General features: G+C 35.7%; 2 protein-coding genes across 2 annotated transcripts; both read left to right on the plus strand.

The window, feature by feature from the left end:
* Nucleotides 1-2,827: 2,827 nt before the first annotated feature.
* On the plus strand, nucleotides 2,828-10,848 carry LOC103937180 (aminodeoxychorismate synthase, chloroplastic). The gene is given in 17 exon segments (XM_009347098.3): nucleotides 2,828-3,285; nucleotides 3,975-4,357; nucleotides 4,548-4,679; nucleotides 5,037-5,104; nucleotides 5,664-5,728; nucleotides 5,928-5,994; nucleotides 6,734-6,994; nucleotides 7,082-7,208; nucleotides 7,601-7,920; nucleotides 8,134-8,213; nucleotides 8,424-8,478; nucleotides 8,480-8,527; nucleotides 8,753-8,791; nucleotides 8,793-8,836; nucleotides 9,269-9,872; nucleotides 9,874-9,887; nucleotides 10,212-10,848. Coding segments are annotated over 16 exon segments (2,736 nt in total). The 5' UTR covers nucleotides 2,828-3,285; nucleotides 3,975-4,026; the 3' UTR covers nucleotides 10,693-10,848.
* A 1,369-nt stretch (nucleotides 10,849-12,217) lies between these two features.
* LOC103937182 (chorismate synthase, chloroplastic) lies at nucleotides 12,218-17,690 on the plus strand. Its single transcript, XM_009347100.3, has 13 exons — nucleotides 12,218-12,368; nucleotides 12,755-12,905; nucleotides 13,253-13,329; nucleotides 13,439-13,497; nucleotides 14,042-14,125; nucleotides 14,214-14,306; nucleotides 14,898-14,978; nucleotides 15,675-15,806; nucleotides 16,219-16,321; nucleotides 16,497-16,591; nucleotides 16,699-16,764; nucleotides 17,077-17,161; nucleotides 17,274-17,690. Exons 1-13 carry the CDS (start codon nucleotides 12,218-12,220, stop codon nucleotides 17,462-17,464), a joined length of 1,368 nt encoding a protein of 455 aa, XP_009345375.2. The 3' UTR covers nucleotides 17,465-17,690.
* The last annotated feature ends 354 nt before the right edge of the window (nucleotides 17,691-18,044 follow it).

Raw genomic sequence — 18,044 nt, forward strand, 5'->3', positions numbered from 1 at the left:
CTATGATCTAATGATATTTCTCATCATGTGTAAGTGAGAGGTTTGAACTACATTATGCTAGCCCATTGTGAGGTTAAGCTTATCCCCTCCTCTTAATATAGATAATATCATTTGCTCAAAAAAAAAAAATAAATAAATAAATAAACCTCACCATTATAAATGGTCTTTGTGTGTGGTTACTTTCATTTGCTTAGTTTAATACTTTTATTTTAAAATAAAATATATAACTTAGGCTTATTTTTCGCTACACTTCATGGAACTTGATTTTAATCTCTCTTTACTCTCTGTAACTCAAAAATCGTCATTTTACTCCATAAAAATCAAAATTTGCTCATTTTACCCCATTGGACTCGATTTTGATCCCAGTTTGCCTACTAAAACTTGAAAGTCATCTCTATAAAACTTAAAATTTGCTCTGCATTGCCTTAGATCTCCTAATTTCTTATATGGGTTTGATTTGAGTGAGCTAGGCTAATCATTTTATTTTTTATTTTTTTTTCATCTTTTCAATTTCTTTTAAACTTAATAGTTTATTTATTGTTGAATTTTGACACATAATGGATATTTATAATCAAATTTGTTGTACATGTGGCGTAGTCTTATTGTTGTTGGGCCCCACATATGTTTTAGGAGATGACTTGTAAGTTTCAAGGAAAAGAGATAGTCCACAAGGAAAAATAGAACGAATTTTGAGTTTCAAGAAATAAAATGATGACTTTTGAATTACGGAGGGTGTGAGGGATGGGCAAAATGAGATAAAAATGGAATTCCATACGACATAGCTAAAACTAAGCATATAACTTAACATTAAAAAGTTCAGTTGCCAAAGGGCTAGTATATATTTAACACGAAAACCCCCACTTTTATATTATTCATGTCGTTTTGTATAAAAACCCCCACTTTTATTTAATCATAGGCTAATAGAGGAACCACATTGATATGGGGCCCCCTTTAGGGGGATAGGAGCTTTGATGTTTGAGAAGCATTTGTTGGAGCATCATGGAAGAGGTATGGCGCAGTGATTGTTCGAGCAGTGTTCCACACACCTTTGAAGTTTTTCTTTATCTGAGGTGATAAAACACTTGGTATAGTTAGCACTCTATTAATTTAATCACTATTTGGTAAATTAAAGCTAACACAAACAATATTACCGTTGGCATATTTGGAACATTGCTCAACCGAGCAACCAAGTTTGCAGTAGTGAATTGCATGATCATTCACATTAAGATTTTGAAGATGACCAGGGCATTTCCCCAAGCATAGTGTAACGCATACCTGAGGTAGCAATTGACAAGTGCTAAGGCATTGTTGGTAACAACTATCATCTGCACTAGTTGTATGGGTAAGCATATACACCTTATTAGGTGCCATGTGTCCATCCTTCTAACCTTAGTTATTTGCTAATTAAATATATCATTTTCAATTTTTAAAACTAATTTTAAACATTAAAATTAAAAATTAAAAATAAAAACTCAAACCCTTCAAGTTCCCCACCCAGCCAAACACCATAAATAACTACCCACCCACGCCACCCCTTTAATTGATTCTTCAAAGTCTACCCCCACCCAGCCAATCTTCTTCGTGCCATGGTGAATCACCATATCTCCGTTCTCCTTCTTACACTGGAACTCTAATTTTATTTTAGTTTATAAAGAAACCCAACAAATGTCCTCGCCAAGAAAATAATCCCAAATTGGAAAATCAAATCTTACGTGCACAGAAATATCCTCGCAAAGAAATAGAAAAGGTTGATTCTTTAGGTGAGGTTGCTATCGAATTTCATGGCTGCAAAGGCGCAGCCTTCGTGGTGGTCTCCAGCTGTTGTTACAGTGGAAGAAAAAGGAGGGAGGGCGGAGGACGAAGTCATGGCAAATTCGCCATGCACCCGAAGAAGAAGATTGGCTGGGTGGGTGGGTGGAACTTTGAAGAATCAATTGAATGGTTGGCGTGGGTGGAGAACGAAACACTGCTGGGCTTGGGCAGGGTTTGAGTTATTTATTTATTTTTAAGTTTAATGTTTAAAATTAGTTTTAAAAATTGAAAATGATATATTTAATTAACAATTAACTAGGGTTAGAAGAAGGGACACATGGCAGCTAATAAGTTGTATGGTGAGTATACACCAAAGTTAATGTGGGTGAGCAAAAATGCACCCTCATAAACTGATGTTAACAATTTGATTCCAAATTAATGAAATTTCTTATCTTTGAAAAAAGAAAAAGATCGAGTGCAAAAGCATCGAAAGTTTTACTCATGATTGACTTTTAGCCAAAATGGTCATTAAGATTGACATAACTTCTCAGTTTAGTCATATGATTTGAAATTGATAGAAGTGGTTCCTGAATTTGTCCACCATCAATCATTTTTGTCCCTGTGTAAAATTCTATTAAATAAGAAAAATTACAAAAATACCTTTAATTTAAGAAAAAGTGGACCAAAATGATTTACAAAAATTGAAGGTATTTTGTTATTTTATCTATATTTAATGAAGATTTTTCACGAAATGATCAAGATAATTTATGGGAACAAACTCAAAAATCATTTCTATTGATTTCAAATCTCAGAGAATAACGCTATACCAAGTTCAGAAACTATTTTAAGTAAAAAAAAAATCATCATGATTTTCCTCCTCTCTCGAGTTTAATTAATATTTGTACATTTTTGTTTGATAAATTATGAAATTAATCAACCATGAATCCAACTTATATAATTAAAATTAGAATAAGTGGGACAGCCGACGTCATCGTTGAAATTTAAAGAGAATCTTAGATGTTAAATCTTGTGCAGAAATATATTAACAAGTGACGGTCCATTCCCTATCATGAAAAAATAATTAAAAAAACATAAAACTTTTGATAAATCAAACAAAATAGTAAAACGATGTTCTGCGCCCCCACCCCACCCTTAGGCTTTGGAACTCTTCAACTGGAAGGAAGGCAGGAAGGAAGGAGAGGACCAACCGAGCAACCCGCAGCATGCGGCCCAGGATTCCCCCTCCACAATATGAATCTTGATCATCCTGGGCTCGACTCCGTTTTGTCTTTCTGTATCGGGTTTGTGGTCGTGGGTCCTACATCCCTCCTTTCCGTTTCCAACTTCCAACTGACAGGCAGCCGTCTTCTCTCTCTCTCTCTCCTCTAGCCTCCGCCCCCACCAACCGTGGCCCATTTCATCACCAACCCCAGCGTATTCCCTCTCTCTCTCTCTCTCTCTCTCTCTCTCATAAGTTATAAACAACCCAACAAGCTTCACAAGTCTCTGCAGGTCCCTCTGTAACTATCTGAGGTTAGCTTCTCATCGTCTTTTTCTTCTTTTGTTCTTCCTGTGTCTGCAAGTTTATGTTTTTCTTTTTGGGATTTTCTTGGTAGGCAGAATGAATGATTTTTTTATGTATTGGATTATTGATTTAACATAACTTCTTTAGCTTTTTATGATTAATTTCAGATGTCAGCTACTTAGTTTGTTACATCTTTCATTATTCTAACAGCTAATTAGCGGTTGGGTGTCAGTATCCATGTATAAGTGAACCCATTTGCCCATTTGATTCATTGGTTTAGCAGTCACTACTAAAGAGAGCATCTTTTTTAGCATTGCCACCGCATCATTTTTCGTTGGATGAGTTTAAATTTCGAGATTTGTGTAGTGGATGATTTAAAAATCACATTCATCCAAGGACAATTAATGTGGTGGTAACGATTATCGCCACTTAAGGCCGCTGAGCAGAAATGGCATGTCAGGTGTTATATTGTAGTAAAGTGTTGTAAACATATGAAGGTGTATTAACTACAACTGTTGTGCATTCAGTGGAGTAATTACGAGGGTGAGCAAATTGTTATCAACCCATTTAGTTGGGGATGCTGGAAAAAGAATAATCTTGGAGCAGAGTAGTAAATTCATATAGGCGTAGAGACAGAGACATGAAGACCAAACTACTATAAATAGAATATCTAACTGTGTGCATTTCTGTGTTGCAGAAGCTCTGTTTTGGACCGTTATACAATTTTGGCATTCTTCATTGTAACAAAAATGAATTTCACTTTGTGTTCGTCATCTTCGGAGCTCAGATATACTTTTGTTGAGGGGTTGCCATGTACAAACAAGAATATGGTGGACTCTGAGCCTTTTGTGAAGGTTGATAAGTTCAATAAGAAGGATAGTACTCGAGCATCTAATCACAATGCTAGAAAGCTGTTGATGTCTAGCAATTTGATGCCTCAGCGCTTAAAAGGATCCAATATGGGAAGGAAACATCTCAAGGAACCTGGTCGGAAACTGGAATTTGTGAGGACATTGCTGATTGACAACTATGACAGCTACACATACAATATATACCAGGAGCTGTCTGTCATTAATGGGGGTAAGTTTTTCTCTAACCTCCTCTTCTCTCTCTCTATGTGTTAAATTATGTATGTCATACATGTGTCTACTCATTATCTCCAAGGGCTAAATGTTTGGATCATCTATAACCTGGTGAAGGAAATAAAAATTATATGTGATGTTAGCCTACTAAAGGTTGTCTCTGACATTTTAGCTTCTAATTGTGCCAGTGCCTCCTGTGGTCGTGCGGAATGATGAATTGACATGGAAAGACATTCGCTATTACTTGTATGAAGAAAATGCTTTTGACAATGTTGTTATATCACCTGGACCTGGTTCGCCAGCATGTCCAGCAGACATAGGTGAGTTTCTGACAAGTGAATTTATCTTTTCCATGCTACTTGTGTTCTTGTTGCCACGATGTATGGCTGAGTATTGACTAGAAGCACAGATATGCATAGTTCAGAAACCATATTCTTTTTGTGTTGTTTTTTACTTCTGAATTTTATATTGGCCAAAAATAGATACACGAAGTCTTTATGCTGCAGATCTAACAGGATTCACACTCTCAATAGTTTTCAACATGTTTTAGATTATCTATATGCACCGCTCCTGGTTTTTCTTTATCTTGGAGTTCTGTTTGCAGCCGTTTTTCCCTCTGGCTTAAACTCTATAGCTTTTTATGATTATTTCATCGAGAAACTATTTGAATCTGTCAGGAATATGTCTTCAGGTGCTGCTTGAATGCTGGGATATCCCTATTTTGGGCGTTTGCCTTGGACATCAGGTATTTTGGTTTTGTACTTTGTTTTTCTTCTAGTGGACACTAGATGCTTAAGTTAAAATTCCCTAGTTGCATGCATAATGAGATTTTTAGGGAGGATTACAATAAATCAATTGAGTAAGTGAGTTTGAAGGCCACCAATAGAATTTTTGACTAGTAAGTATTAAAAAAAAAAAAAAAAAAAAAAAAACCCAACAATTCGGTGACAAAACCGCTCATGCCCGCTATGCAAGAGAAGCCATTGATAAGATACTGTAAGTCGTGAATATTTTTGGAATTGCGATGTTGATACATTGTATATGTTCCTAAACCCATAATAGAAACATATACATATATTTATTTGGTTTGTTCAGGTGCAGCAATTGTGGATAATCGTATTTATATATTTATTTGTATAGAAGAATCTATGCGGTATGCAGTGTATTTCACACGACAACATATGATTCTTGGTTTTCTCAATAAAATGATGATATTGGAATGCATAGCCAATCACCTCAAGAATGATAGGTCTGTTAATGTGGTTTGGTTCTCACCTTTCTCCTGAATGGCTTTGATTAAACAGGCTTTAGGTTATGTGCATGGTGCTAAAGTTGTCCACGCATCTGAACCAGTCCATGGACGGTTGAGGTAAGGTTATATATGTTTACCAGATTTTGGTTGTCATTGGTGCTTATTTTTTCATTTTTTCTATTATATCTTGTTATTACTAATCTGAAATATGCTTTATAATTGAAAATTCGGATTCAAGCTTTGGTATAGTGATTTTATTCTTTCCCTGTAGGTTCCCTTCTATTAACTTTCTACTCTTTCTTTTTCCTCAATACAGTGAAATTGAGCACAACAGGTGCAAACTTTTCAATGATATCCCTTCCGGCCACAACTCAGGATTTAAGGTCAGTCTTTAATTAAACTTTGAAGTTGAAATTAATAGTTCCCAAATAAATAGCAAGATACTTGTCTACTGAAAGATCATTGGTTTACTTCAGCCTTGTAATTCAGTTTGCTGTAGCATTGTAGGGGTATCCTTAAAAGATGTCATATATTTCAAGGAAAGTCAATAACACTGGTCTATTGTTTTGAATTTTTATATCTTGCGAAAAGTTAATCCTCTTAAGAAAAATAATAAAATATTTCAAGTTTCTTGTCCCACTTTCAGTTTGCATCTAAACAGTAGGCAGTTGTTAAGAATTCTAATGTTTCAAGTAGATGATTCTGTTCTGTATAGTATGATGTTTAAAACCATTTTGTGGGAAGAATAGCTGATTGGTAATTAGCTTGTCCATATACATTAACTTTTAAAGTTTATTTAGATGAAGTTTTCATGAGAACTCGAGACATTTTGCAATCATTTATTTGAGTAATGATTAATATTTAACTAAAGTGACAAACTTGCAAAATCTCATCTTTTTTTGCAGAACCAAAGTTAGTCATTTCTGAAATTTAAAATAGTAGGTCTGCAATCACCAGGAAAAACCAAAAACTTAAAACTGCAGAAGGTCAAAGATTGTTTCTTGAAATTGTAATGTTTTAATGTGGCTTTTCAGAAAGTGCATACTTTAGCTACCATGAACTTTTAGGATAATGGTGGAACTTATTCTTAACTATGTGCCATACAAATATACCTAATTGCAGGTGGTTCGGTACCATTCACTTGTTGTAGATGCTGAATCCCTCCCAGATGAACTCATTCCTATAGCATGGACTTACTCCAGGGATGCACTTTCTTTTATTGAAACCCAGAAGTCTGATGTTCCCTCAGAATTTGCTGTGGGATCTTTTCCAACAAAACCAAAAAATGGAAGTTTTTCGCCTTTCAGTTGTTCTGGCAAAGTGCGGAGCGAAAAGGTTCTCATGGGCATTGTGCATTCTACCCGGCCTCATTATGGTTTGCAGGTGGGTTGCATGTTCATTGTATTTGAAATAATTTCAAATCTGCTTTTACGTGCAATACTCTCTGACTTTAGCTATTGACCCTCACAGTTCCATCCAGAGAGTATTGCGACCTTTCATGGGAGGCAGATATTCAAGAATTTTAGAGAGATCACAGAGGACTATTGGCTGAATTCGAGGGCATCATTCATCAAGAAGCGGAATTTTGATTATACAGGTAAGCTAGAGTTTTTTTTCTGGAAAATCTGTTCATCTTTCTTATGAACGTCATTTATCAATATTCTCCCTCTGATATAGTCTCACTTGTTCGCACGCATACATGCATGTGCCATGCTAAGTTACATGCAGACATTACGTTCCTTCTTATGCATGCCAATTCTTTAAGGATGATTTCGGAAACTTTCATGAGTGTTGTTAAGAATGCTATTTTTGATCAATTTTTATTTATTTTTTTTTTTTTTGACAAACCTGAATATTGTGTCCATTGTATGGATCCCAGAGATGTCGTCTGGCTGTAGTTCTATATGCTTTATGATTATTATTATTATTATTATTATTTTCCTAGAAAAAACTCCCTCTGGTTTCAACTGACCAGTAAACTTCTTTTAGCGTGCATGCAGATGCCCAATGCTAGTCGACTCCTCACAGAAGTTCCTAGACATAGGCAACTAGTAAGTAATTCAGATGGTCAGCTATATAACAAGATTTCTAGAAGGAAGAACAGTGAAAGTAACACAAGTTCTTCTGGTGCGGTCAATATGGTAAACCTTTTGCATCCAGGCATTGGTGTTAAATATCTAAAGTTGAGATGGAAGAGATTTAAGCATTTGGCTGGTCAAGTTGGTGGAGCAAAAAATATATTCTGTGCACTGTTTGGACATCATAAAGCTGAAAATACCTTTTGGTTGGACAGTTCATCGATAGAAAAGGTTCGTTTATTTTTCGATTGACATGTCTATGCCTATCTTAAGATTGATGATGTTAGTACATCTCATATGAGCATGATTTTTAATTCTCTCGTGATGCTCTGTGAGGGTTTAGTTGAAGCATTTGACATTATCATAATACCTTACTTTTATTTTGAGTAGTTCTCGTAAAACCATTATTTCTTACATATTGTCTCTGTTTTCTTGAATATTCAGAGAAGAGCACGGTTTTCATTTATGGGAGGAAAAGGTGGAACTCTTTGGAAGCAGTTGACCTATAAATTATCAGATAGAAGGTTTGACTCAGTATTGATTTTGGGAATTCAAATTTTTAGTTTTCGTATGGATTTTTGTTTAACTGATGTGGCTTCAAGTTTTAACATCATCAGCTAACTACCTTGGTGTTTATAATGATTTCTTGTGGAATTTTCTTAATTGTTTTTTAGAATAGAATAAAGCTCATGTGAATATTTTCATGTTATAGTAATCTATACTGCATTTTTCAGTGATACGACTTTGAAGGGCAGTGGTTTTCTATCAGTTGAGGACGCTCAAGGCTCTAACAGAAACACAGTTTTTGGAAGAAGGGTTTCTTGATTTTTTGAAAAAGGTATTAGTGAAATTACAGCTTCTGGTTTAATTTGTGTTTTCTTGAAATATTGAGTTTTCTGTATTTTTCTGTGTTATTCTTAGAATCTGTATCATCTCAATGATCATAAACTTATGTCAGAATATACTTTCTTCTGTTCATTTGGAATTAAGTTTGCTTTTTATTTTGTAACCTTGCTCAGTCTCCCAGTGTAAAGTGATATTTATTGCTTGGTATGTATTTCAGGAGCTCATGTCATTTCGGTACGATGAAAAGGATTATGAAGGACCTTCCATTTGAATTTCATGGTGGATATATTGGTTACATGGGGTATGCAGTTAAGTTTATTTGAAATTTTGAATGTAATGTTCTTGGACCATCCTTTCCTTCTTATCCACTACTCCTCGGTGCGTGAATTCACTTTTTTTTTTTTGTTTTATCTTGTGGTGAAAAGTTTTCTCAGAACTTGGTCTCGTTCAAACTCTACCAATGTTTTTATCATCTTTCCTATGCTTTAACTGCTTTTATGGTTAAGTCCAAAAAGGGAAATTGATTGAAAAGAAGACATCTCTTTAACTTTTCGCTATCCCAAATTGTGGTTGCTGTTCAGTTATAAGCAGTCATCGTCTCTCCCTTTTGGTTTCTGGTTTTTGGATATTTATGTTTGGATTGAATTTCTGACTAGCCGAAAATATTAATTGTCATGGCTCTTATGTGACTCTTAATTAGCTGGTTGTTATTCATTGATTTTGTGTAATGCAGGTATAGCCTTAAAGTTGAATGTGGTGCATCATCTAACTGCCACAAATCCAGGACTCCAGATGCTTGCTTTTTCTTTGCTGATAATCTTGTAGTTATCGATCACTGCTCCGACGATGTTTATATACTGTCTATTAACAAAGAATGCACAAGCACGACACCATGGTTGGACAATACAGAACAAAAGCTTCTCAGGTTAAAAGCTTCTGCTACAAATGAGGGAGAGGAGCCAACCTTACAGGCTTTTCGATCTTCTCAGTATCAAGGAAGTTTTGTTGTTGATAAATCAAGAGAGCAGTATATAAAAGATGTCGACAGGTGTCTGGAATACATTAAAGATGGTGAAAGCTATGAGTTATGTCTCACAACTCAGATGAGAAAAAGAATTGGGGAAATGGACTCATTAGGACTTTACCTTCACCTTAGGGAAAAAAATCCGGCACCATATGCTGCCTGGCTTAATTTTTCAAAGGAAAAGCTTTGTGTCTGCTGTTCTTCCCCAGAGCGGTTTCTACGGTTGGATAGAAATGGTGTACTAGAAGCAAAGCCCATTAAGGGCACTATAGCTCGTGGTGCAACACTAGAGGAAGATGAACAACGCAAACTACAAGCTGCAATACAGGTAAGATATTTCTCTTTTTTTTCCAACAGGATTAAAATTGTTGTTGCGTATAATTATTGTACAATAGATGACAATTTGGTTCGGTGGAAAGAGCTGTTATCAGGATCTTAGTTTTCTAGTATTAGCTAGATTTATTCTCACTTTCCATGCTCGGACTAATGCAATTTCTCATGATACATCCGCCCTTTTTAAGAATGAGGGTGGGCGATATAAGATCTATGGTTCGATATACAGCTACTGTGTATGTAGTTACTCGGCAAGAAAGAAATGAGGTGGTTTTCTCTCCCTTTCTATGAACTAATCTCTCTCTCTCTCTCTCTATAGTGAAAAGGATCAAGCTGAAAATCTGATGATTGTTGATCTTCTAAGAAATGACCTTGGCCGTGTGTGTGAGCCCGGTTCTGTTCATGTGCCCCATCTTATGGATGTAGAATCATATGCTACTGTCCATACTATGGTGAGCACAATTCGCGGGAAAAAGCGGTCAGATGTAAGTGCAGTTGACTGTGTGAGAGCAGCATTTCCAGGCGGTTCAATGACAGGTGCACCAAAATTAAGATCAATGGAACTTCTTGATTCGATCGAAACTAGTCCACGAGGAATCTACTCAGGGTCCATTGGTTTTTTCTCATATAACCAGACATTCGATCTCAACATAGTTATCAGAACTGTTGTTGTACACGAGGGTGAAGCTTCAATAGGCGCGGGAGGAGCCGTTGTTGCGTTATCAAATCCTGAAGACGAGTATGACGAAATGATGCTGAAAACGCGCGCCCCGGCAAAAGCTGTAACGGAATTCTTGTAGGGATTGTATTTTCCACATTTTTCCTTGTGGTGATTGTTTCCGTAGTGTCAAAGAAGATACAGGCAATATAGCTTCGTGTCACTATTGATTTCATTGTTCATTTTGCCAAAACAATAAAAAGGATGTTCCTTAATTAAAATTTTATTCGATTTGTAAGCGGTAGATTGTTCTGGTGGTTAAGACTCTCCTGCCTCATCTCATAGTTTAGAAGAATTTAGTTTAGAATATTCTATCGTTTGTTAGAAATCTTATTCCGATTTTATGAATTAATCATCCTTCTTATTCCAAATGATTAATTTCATTTTGTTTCTATGAATTTTAGTTGAGAGAGGATTAAATGTGGCAAAGTCAGACATCTGGAAGAAGGAGGATTGTCTGCTTAGCCAATTTAGCCTTTACAGTTGACTCCACCTACCCAATCCGACCCCAAAGGTATCAATATACCAAACAAGTAAACACAAGAAAATAAGGGCATTTTTAAGAGTCCGAAATTGTATTAATTAATTAGAAAGTAAGTAAAGTATTTTTTTTTATTTCTGTCAGTTTATTTTTCGTATTACTAAGTAGCTTAATCTATTGAAGGAAAAATGGAGCAAGTAACTGTAACATACACTTTATGTCTTTTGTACAACAAAATTTTGTGTAAAATCAGTTGTAAATGATCTGATTATAGGTGATTAATAGATAGGAAAAAAACATACAAGAAGTTACGTGGTAAAATCTCCGTATAAGAAAAGAATTTACACAAAAATAGATTTAACAACAACATAACGTCCCCAACTAATAAAATAATAACACGTATAAATTTTACCATATAACATCGTGCTATTAAATAGAAACATCACGGTTGACAGAGAACTCATTTTATGTACACTATACAGAACATCAAGCACACCATGACAGCTTCAGTCTCCTACTCCCACCCAGCTTCAGTCTCCTACTCCCACCCAGCTCGTAGGGTACGCTACAAAGTACCAACCCACCAAACAAGGCAAATGAATTGACCAAAATACAAAGAAAATAGAAAATTTAAAGAGAATTGTTATTAGCACTTCAAAATTTTAATTCTACACTTTAAACTTTCTATATTATGAAAAAAAAAATACACTTGTCAGAAGTATAGAATGAGATTTTTGAAGTGCTAATAACATTTCACAATTTAAAATAATTTAGTATTTTTCCTAAAATGAAAGAATAAGAGAATTTTTTTTTATTAATATTTTCAGGCATCAAGTATCATAATATAATTATAATTAAATTTTATTTTTGTCGAAATTTTTCTTCATTTTTATTACAACCGTGATTTACCGGACCAACGTTCCGATTTAAGAATGACGGGTTGTGGGATTTGGTGGTAGGTGGAAGCGAGTTGGTGGATGGATTTGCGTGTGCGAGTAGCAGCACGCCTATTTTTGATCAAAAACAATCACCCCCGTTAGTTTCTCAGCCTTCTTCTCCTTCCTCCTTTTTCTTCTCGTCGTTGTTTTTGGTGGTTGGTGGGCTGAGTTCGGTGGGTTCAACTGCAATGGCTTCCTCTCTTGCATCCAAGCCATTCCTCGGAGGAGCTTCAAGGACCGATGGCTTTTCTGGGTTGTGCTCCTCCTCCTCTGATCTCCGAACCCTCGCGTCCTCCTCCGTTCAATTTGTGATCCGCCCGAGAGCCCCCAACAAACTCCGTTAGTTTCTCTCTCTTTCTCTCTCCCTCTGATTGTTGGATGTTCATTTGATTGCTTACCGTTGTTTTACATAGAAAGCTTTATGATTTTTCGAGTTAATTTCCACTTTCTGATTGGCAATGTGCGAGAATTTTGTTATCTGAAATGCAGCTACTGAATTTGTTTTGTGCACAAATCATGAATCTTACAATTTAAAGACTACATCTTTACTTTAATTAGCCTCTCCAATCATTACCCAAGTTCTAACGTCTAAGTACCCATGTTAACATTCGGTCTTTGGTTTGCTGTAACATAAACTTTGAAGTAAATGGAATTTTGATATGTTAGAGATTGTAGTAAGTTACAACTTTCGGATCAATTCTGAAAAGTTTGGTGTTGGATTTCAGAGGTGCAGGCAGCTGGGAACACTACCGGAAATCATTTTCGTGTTACAACTTTTGGAGAATCTCATGGTGGTGGTGTTGGTTGTGTAATTGATGGATGCCCTCCTCGTATGCCCCTCTCTGCAGAAGATTTGCAAGGGGACCTTGACAGAAGGTATTTGATACGGGGCTCACCCTTGTCATGTGCATTGTAAAGTTCTTGGGTAGCTAAACGATGCACCTAACTCGTGTTATGGCATTTTAAACGAGTTGATGCCTATTTCATGTTCAATTTAAGGATATTTTACTAGTATGTCTTTTACATGTTCAATTTCATCGTAGAGTTTGTGAGGTATTTGGTCTGGGATCATTGCATGCTGGCACAATTAGTTTCCTTGGATATAATAGGTGTTTATATTGTGACATTAGTATAGATCATTCCATGCAATAATCATGGTAAGCTTGCTCTAAAATTGTTGAATTCTTGTTTGTTTTGAATGCAAACTTGTTATGGGTTGTCAGGAGGCCAGGTCAGAGTCGAATTACTACTCCTAGGAAGGAAACTGACACATGCCGAATACTTTCGGGAGTTCATGAAGGTTTGATCTTTGTGGAATTTGTATGTGTGTGTATATGTTTATTTAAAGGGGTTCCTTTGTAGTTCTCTTCAGTGGCGTATACTCTAATTGATGTTATAATGGACTACAGGAGTGACAACTGGGACACCAATTCTTGTGCTTGTACCCAATACTGATCAGAGAGGACGTGTAAGTATCTATTGCTAGAGGACATATATATGAAGTTGAATGAAAATGGGTGGAGCTTTTATAGACTAATATTTCTTTGCTCGTGGTTTTACCTTTATTTTTTGGGAGTTTTAATGAAACACTCCCGGTACTGTTCACTTTTAACGAAAAAGACATTTTTACTCTAAAAAGTCATTCTTGGTACTATTCACTTACAACACCTTTTTGTCCTTTTGATTAAAACTCAAATTTTCAAGCCCTTTTCATTAGTTTTCCTTTATTCTGGGTATGGAATTTGTAGTTTTCAATCTATTTAATCATGCTGTGGAACTGATATGAGGGCTGTGGAACACACTATGAGGGCTATGGAACTGATTAGATAGTTTGTATTTTGAGTAATAGAACTCGTTAAAGAGTTTACTGTTATTTTTCGAGTATTTCCTCTGAATCGTGATATATAGGATACTATGGATTAACAATCACATTTATACTCTATATAATTCAGTCACTTGTATCAATTGACATTCTTTATGGTGCATGGAAATAACTGTCGCTGGAATTTCAGGATTATGATGAAATGTCAGTAGCATATAGGCCTTCACATGCAGATCGAACTTATGACCAGAAGTATGGAATCAGATCAGTGCAGGTAATGGTTTTAAGCTTAACCATTAAAGGTTTACAAGCGTATTTTGGAATTGCAGATACTAAAATCTTGAGCTAATTTGTAATTGAAGGGCGGTGGTAGATCTTCTGCTAGAGAAACAATTGGAAGAGTTGCTGCTGGAGCCCTTGCCAAGAAAATCCTTAAGGCTTTCTCAGGAACTGAGGTGCATGTAGTAAACTATGTGTTGCATCGTTATGCCCAAGACTCCAGTTCATTTAATCATTTTTTTTTCTCTTTATTGTGGTATTACCTTGTGAGTTGCAAATGTGTCCTGCTATAATTAGTTTTAATTTTCAAACTTTGGATATCTTCATTTGCATAGATAAATTGCAAACTTATCAAAACCTTGAGATTTTTTTTTTCTAGAAAATCTGACAATGGCAAAATGGTTGTTACTATTGTATATTTTCTATGATAAACCTGCACAATAAATGATGTTTTTTTTTCATTTACAAAATGCACATGTATTGGCATGTCTGAGTGCCTACTTTTTTGGAAGTGGACTTGTTGGGCACCCCATGTCCATGTCAATAGATGACACTCATGCCCCTGTCCTCAAATGATTGAGAACGAGTAACTGAAGTTTGGAGCTTCTGATAATTATTGTCCTGCGAGTTGATTTAAAAAAATAAAAAAAATTCTGAACTTCTCTTTTTAATCATGTGTCCATAGATTATCATCTGCACATTCTTTTACTGATTGAAATTCTTGTTATAGTTTTTAAGACTTTTCCTTAATGTTTGTCATATTTCAGGTCTTTGCTTATGTTTCACAAGTTCAGAAGGTTGTGCTTCCCGAGGAGTTGGTTGATCATCACAATTTGACACTTGATCAGGTGCGATAATGGATATTAATTTAAAATCTCTTGTAGCAAAGCCATTCAAGAGTAGCTGACTTCCTTGGATTTCCATACATATTTGAGAATGCATGTCCAGGAAAAGACATTACATTCCAATCTGTTTCATTCCTTTATAAGTGAAGTGCAGACAAACTATGAATGTTATTGTAGTCTACAAAGTAATTACCGGGAGGCTTGTCCATGCACACTCTATTTAACAATATCTCACCTCTATAAACTTGAGTATCTCAATTTGTAGCATGATGTTTTAGGCTTTTATGCTTACTAGCGTTTACGATTTTTTTTTTTATGTGGTTGTCACATCTAGCTCTATATCCCAAGTTATTGACTACAAAAGTGTCAACTCCCAAATCTGGGAAGAAAATATCCCTCTTCACGAAGTGTCTCCCAATTGGTTTCCGACCGGTAGCCGACAAATTGAAAGAGATACTCTCTTTATGAATACCTTTCACTTAATAATTGAATCCAGTGTTATTCTAGGTTTCAAGTCATAGAAATCTCATATCCAAATGAATTAGTGACATTTCAAAGTAAGAAAAAGAAGTATCAGTCTTTTTGTATTTAATTCATTTTCTCTCAATTAGTGCATTTTTGAGGTACTTATTGACTCACATTTAACTTTTATTAATCACTGAACTTTTATTTTTTTATTCTTGTGTGACATACTGCCAGATAGAGAGTAATATCGTTAGGTGCCCAGATCCTGAATATGCAGAGAAGATGATTGCTGCCATTGATGCTGTTAGGGTGAAAGGGCAATCTATTGGTGGTGTTGTCACATGCATTGTTAAAAATTGCCCACCTGTAAACTCACTCTCTCTACATGTCTTCAACTGTTTATTAAGGGGGCAGATTCTTTACCTTAACCACTGCAAAGTTAGTTATATGAAAAATGCTAGCAACCTTCTCACTTAACCTTTTCATTTCAACCTTTTCACTTCTCCTCATGCCACGTGTACTTCACTGGCACTCGAAACTCAAATTTTAACTATATTAAAATCCCACTTTTTTTATTCCTTTGTTAGTATAGTTAAAATTTTAGTTTGTAAACCAAAAAGTAATTAAACTTTTAGTTTAGAGTGCTACTGGAATACACGTGTCATGAGTAGAAGTGAGATGGTTGCTAGCACTCCCCTAGTTATATTGCTCTTTCAGTAATTTGTTTAATCTTCATCAAGTCATATATGGAATTGACAATCATTTTATTGCATCTCAGGGGCTTGGTTCACCAGTCTTTGATAAACTTGAAGCTGAATTTGCTAAAGCTGTAATGTCATTACCTGCAACAAAGGGATTTGAAATTGGAAGTGGATTTGCAGGTTAAGATTTACAAACTTTTTGTGGTACTTTTGTGTGGCGTTTCTCTACAAAGTTCTTAAATTGGACTTGATGATTGAAGAACAGTTGCGAGAATTCTATTATGAAGGATTTTTTTTTTTTTTTTTTTCCAACTGTATTTTGCGTAAGTTCTTACCGTTCATGTATGCATAACAGGTACCTTTTTAACTGGGAGTGAACATAATGATGAATTCTATTTAGATGATCAAGGAAAAATCAGGACAAGAACAAACCGCTCTGGTGGGACACAGGTATTTTTTCTATATTTCAGTTACTTGCTTTTGCATGTAGAGTGTATGTTGGTAAAATGTTTGTGGAGCGTCTGTTTTACACTGAGATTGTATATGCTGGCAATCAGGGAGGACTATCCAATGGGGAAATTATAAACATGAGAATAGCCTTCAAGCCAACAGCTACTATTGGAGTAAGTCGAACCTCTACCTCTCTCTCTCTCTCTCTCTCTCTCACAAACACACACACACACACACATGCACGCACGCACACTCACGCCTCTGGCTCTTATATTGCTTAGACTTTTTCTGAGAGAAAGTGAGAAGTTATGACAAAACATGGGATATTGGTCTTAGGGATATTTTTTAATTTCAAACTTGTGATCTATAGGAGAATCTTGAACCGAACTTAGGTATTTCTTTGATATGTATGTAATTGATTGTCAAAACAGAAAATTGTAATCAAGTGACCAATCTGCCATGGTGGTTTTGTGGTATTTGTGCAGAAGAAGCAGAATACAGTGACTAGAGATAAAAAAGAGATGGAACTAATAGCCCGTGGTCGCCATGATCCCTGTGTTGTTCCACGAGGTGCGTCTGTGAATGATATGTACTCTCATGCATCATTCTCTATGTACATTTGTTTTCTGTAAAACGATCCTTGCGGTTGCTTACATATGTTTTGCTTGGTGGATTGGTGCAGCTGTGCCGATGGTGGAAGCTGCAATAGCGCTTGTGCTGGTGGACCAACTAATGGCAGATTTTGCACAGTGTCACATGTTTCCTATCAATCCCGACCTACAAGACCCTGTGCCACAGCCAATGGTTGACCTACAAGACCCTGTGCCGCCGCCAATGGTTGAAGCAGCGGAGGCAGCTGGTGTGCACATTTGAAAGTTCACAAAGTTTCTGTAGCATTATATATGTCTTGTATCGGACAGTGAAAATTCATCGTCATGAAACGCATGTTTGGTGTGGGACGGCAAAGCTAGAACTAGTGAGACGCTGTCAGACTGGAATATATGTGAAGTGTGTCGACCATTTTTTTCAAAACTAAGTTTTCTCAATCATTCAATCTGTAGAAGTAATTCAGAGCCAATAAAATTATTCTCTACTCTCATTACTGCAGTTATTTATCTTAAATATGTGAAACAAGGTCTTTTTTTATCCGGTTAAGGTACCGTTAATCCCAGAATTATGTGTTTTAGACTTTGAAACTTAATAAATCTCATTCAATTGAATCCAAGCTCGAATCTTCTCTTTTGCATTCAAGCTCGAATCTTCCGTTCTCATTGATCAGAAAATATAACTATATCAATTGAAAATTTGTAAGAGTATATAAAGAAGGGTAAATTGTCAATTTAGTCCTTGAATTATTACTTGAGTGAAAATTAGGTCCCTAAACTATTTTTTTTCAGAAAAATTAGACTTTAATTATAAAAATTTGCCAATTGCATCCCTAATATTTTTTTTT

This window comes from the organism of the source record quoted next, unplaced genomic scaffold, assembly GCF_019419815.1.
Source record: "Pyrus x bretschneideri cultivar Hongxiangsu unplaced genomic scaffold, Pyrus_bretschneideri_v1 Contig4, whole genome shotgun sequence".
NCBI classification, from domain to species: Eukaryota; Viridiplantae; Streptophyta; class Magnoliopsida; order Rosales; family Rosaceae; genus Pyrus; species Pyrus x bretschneideri.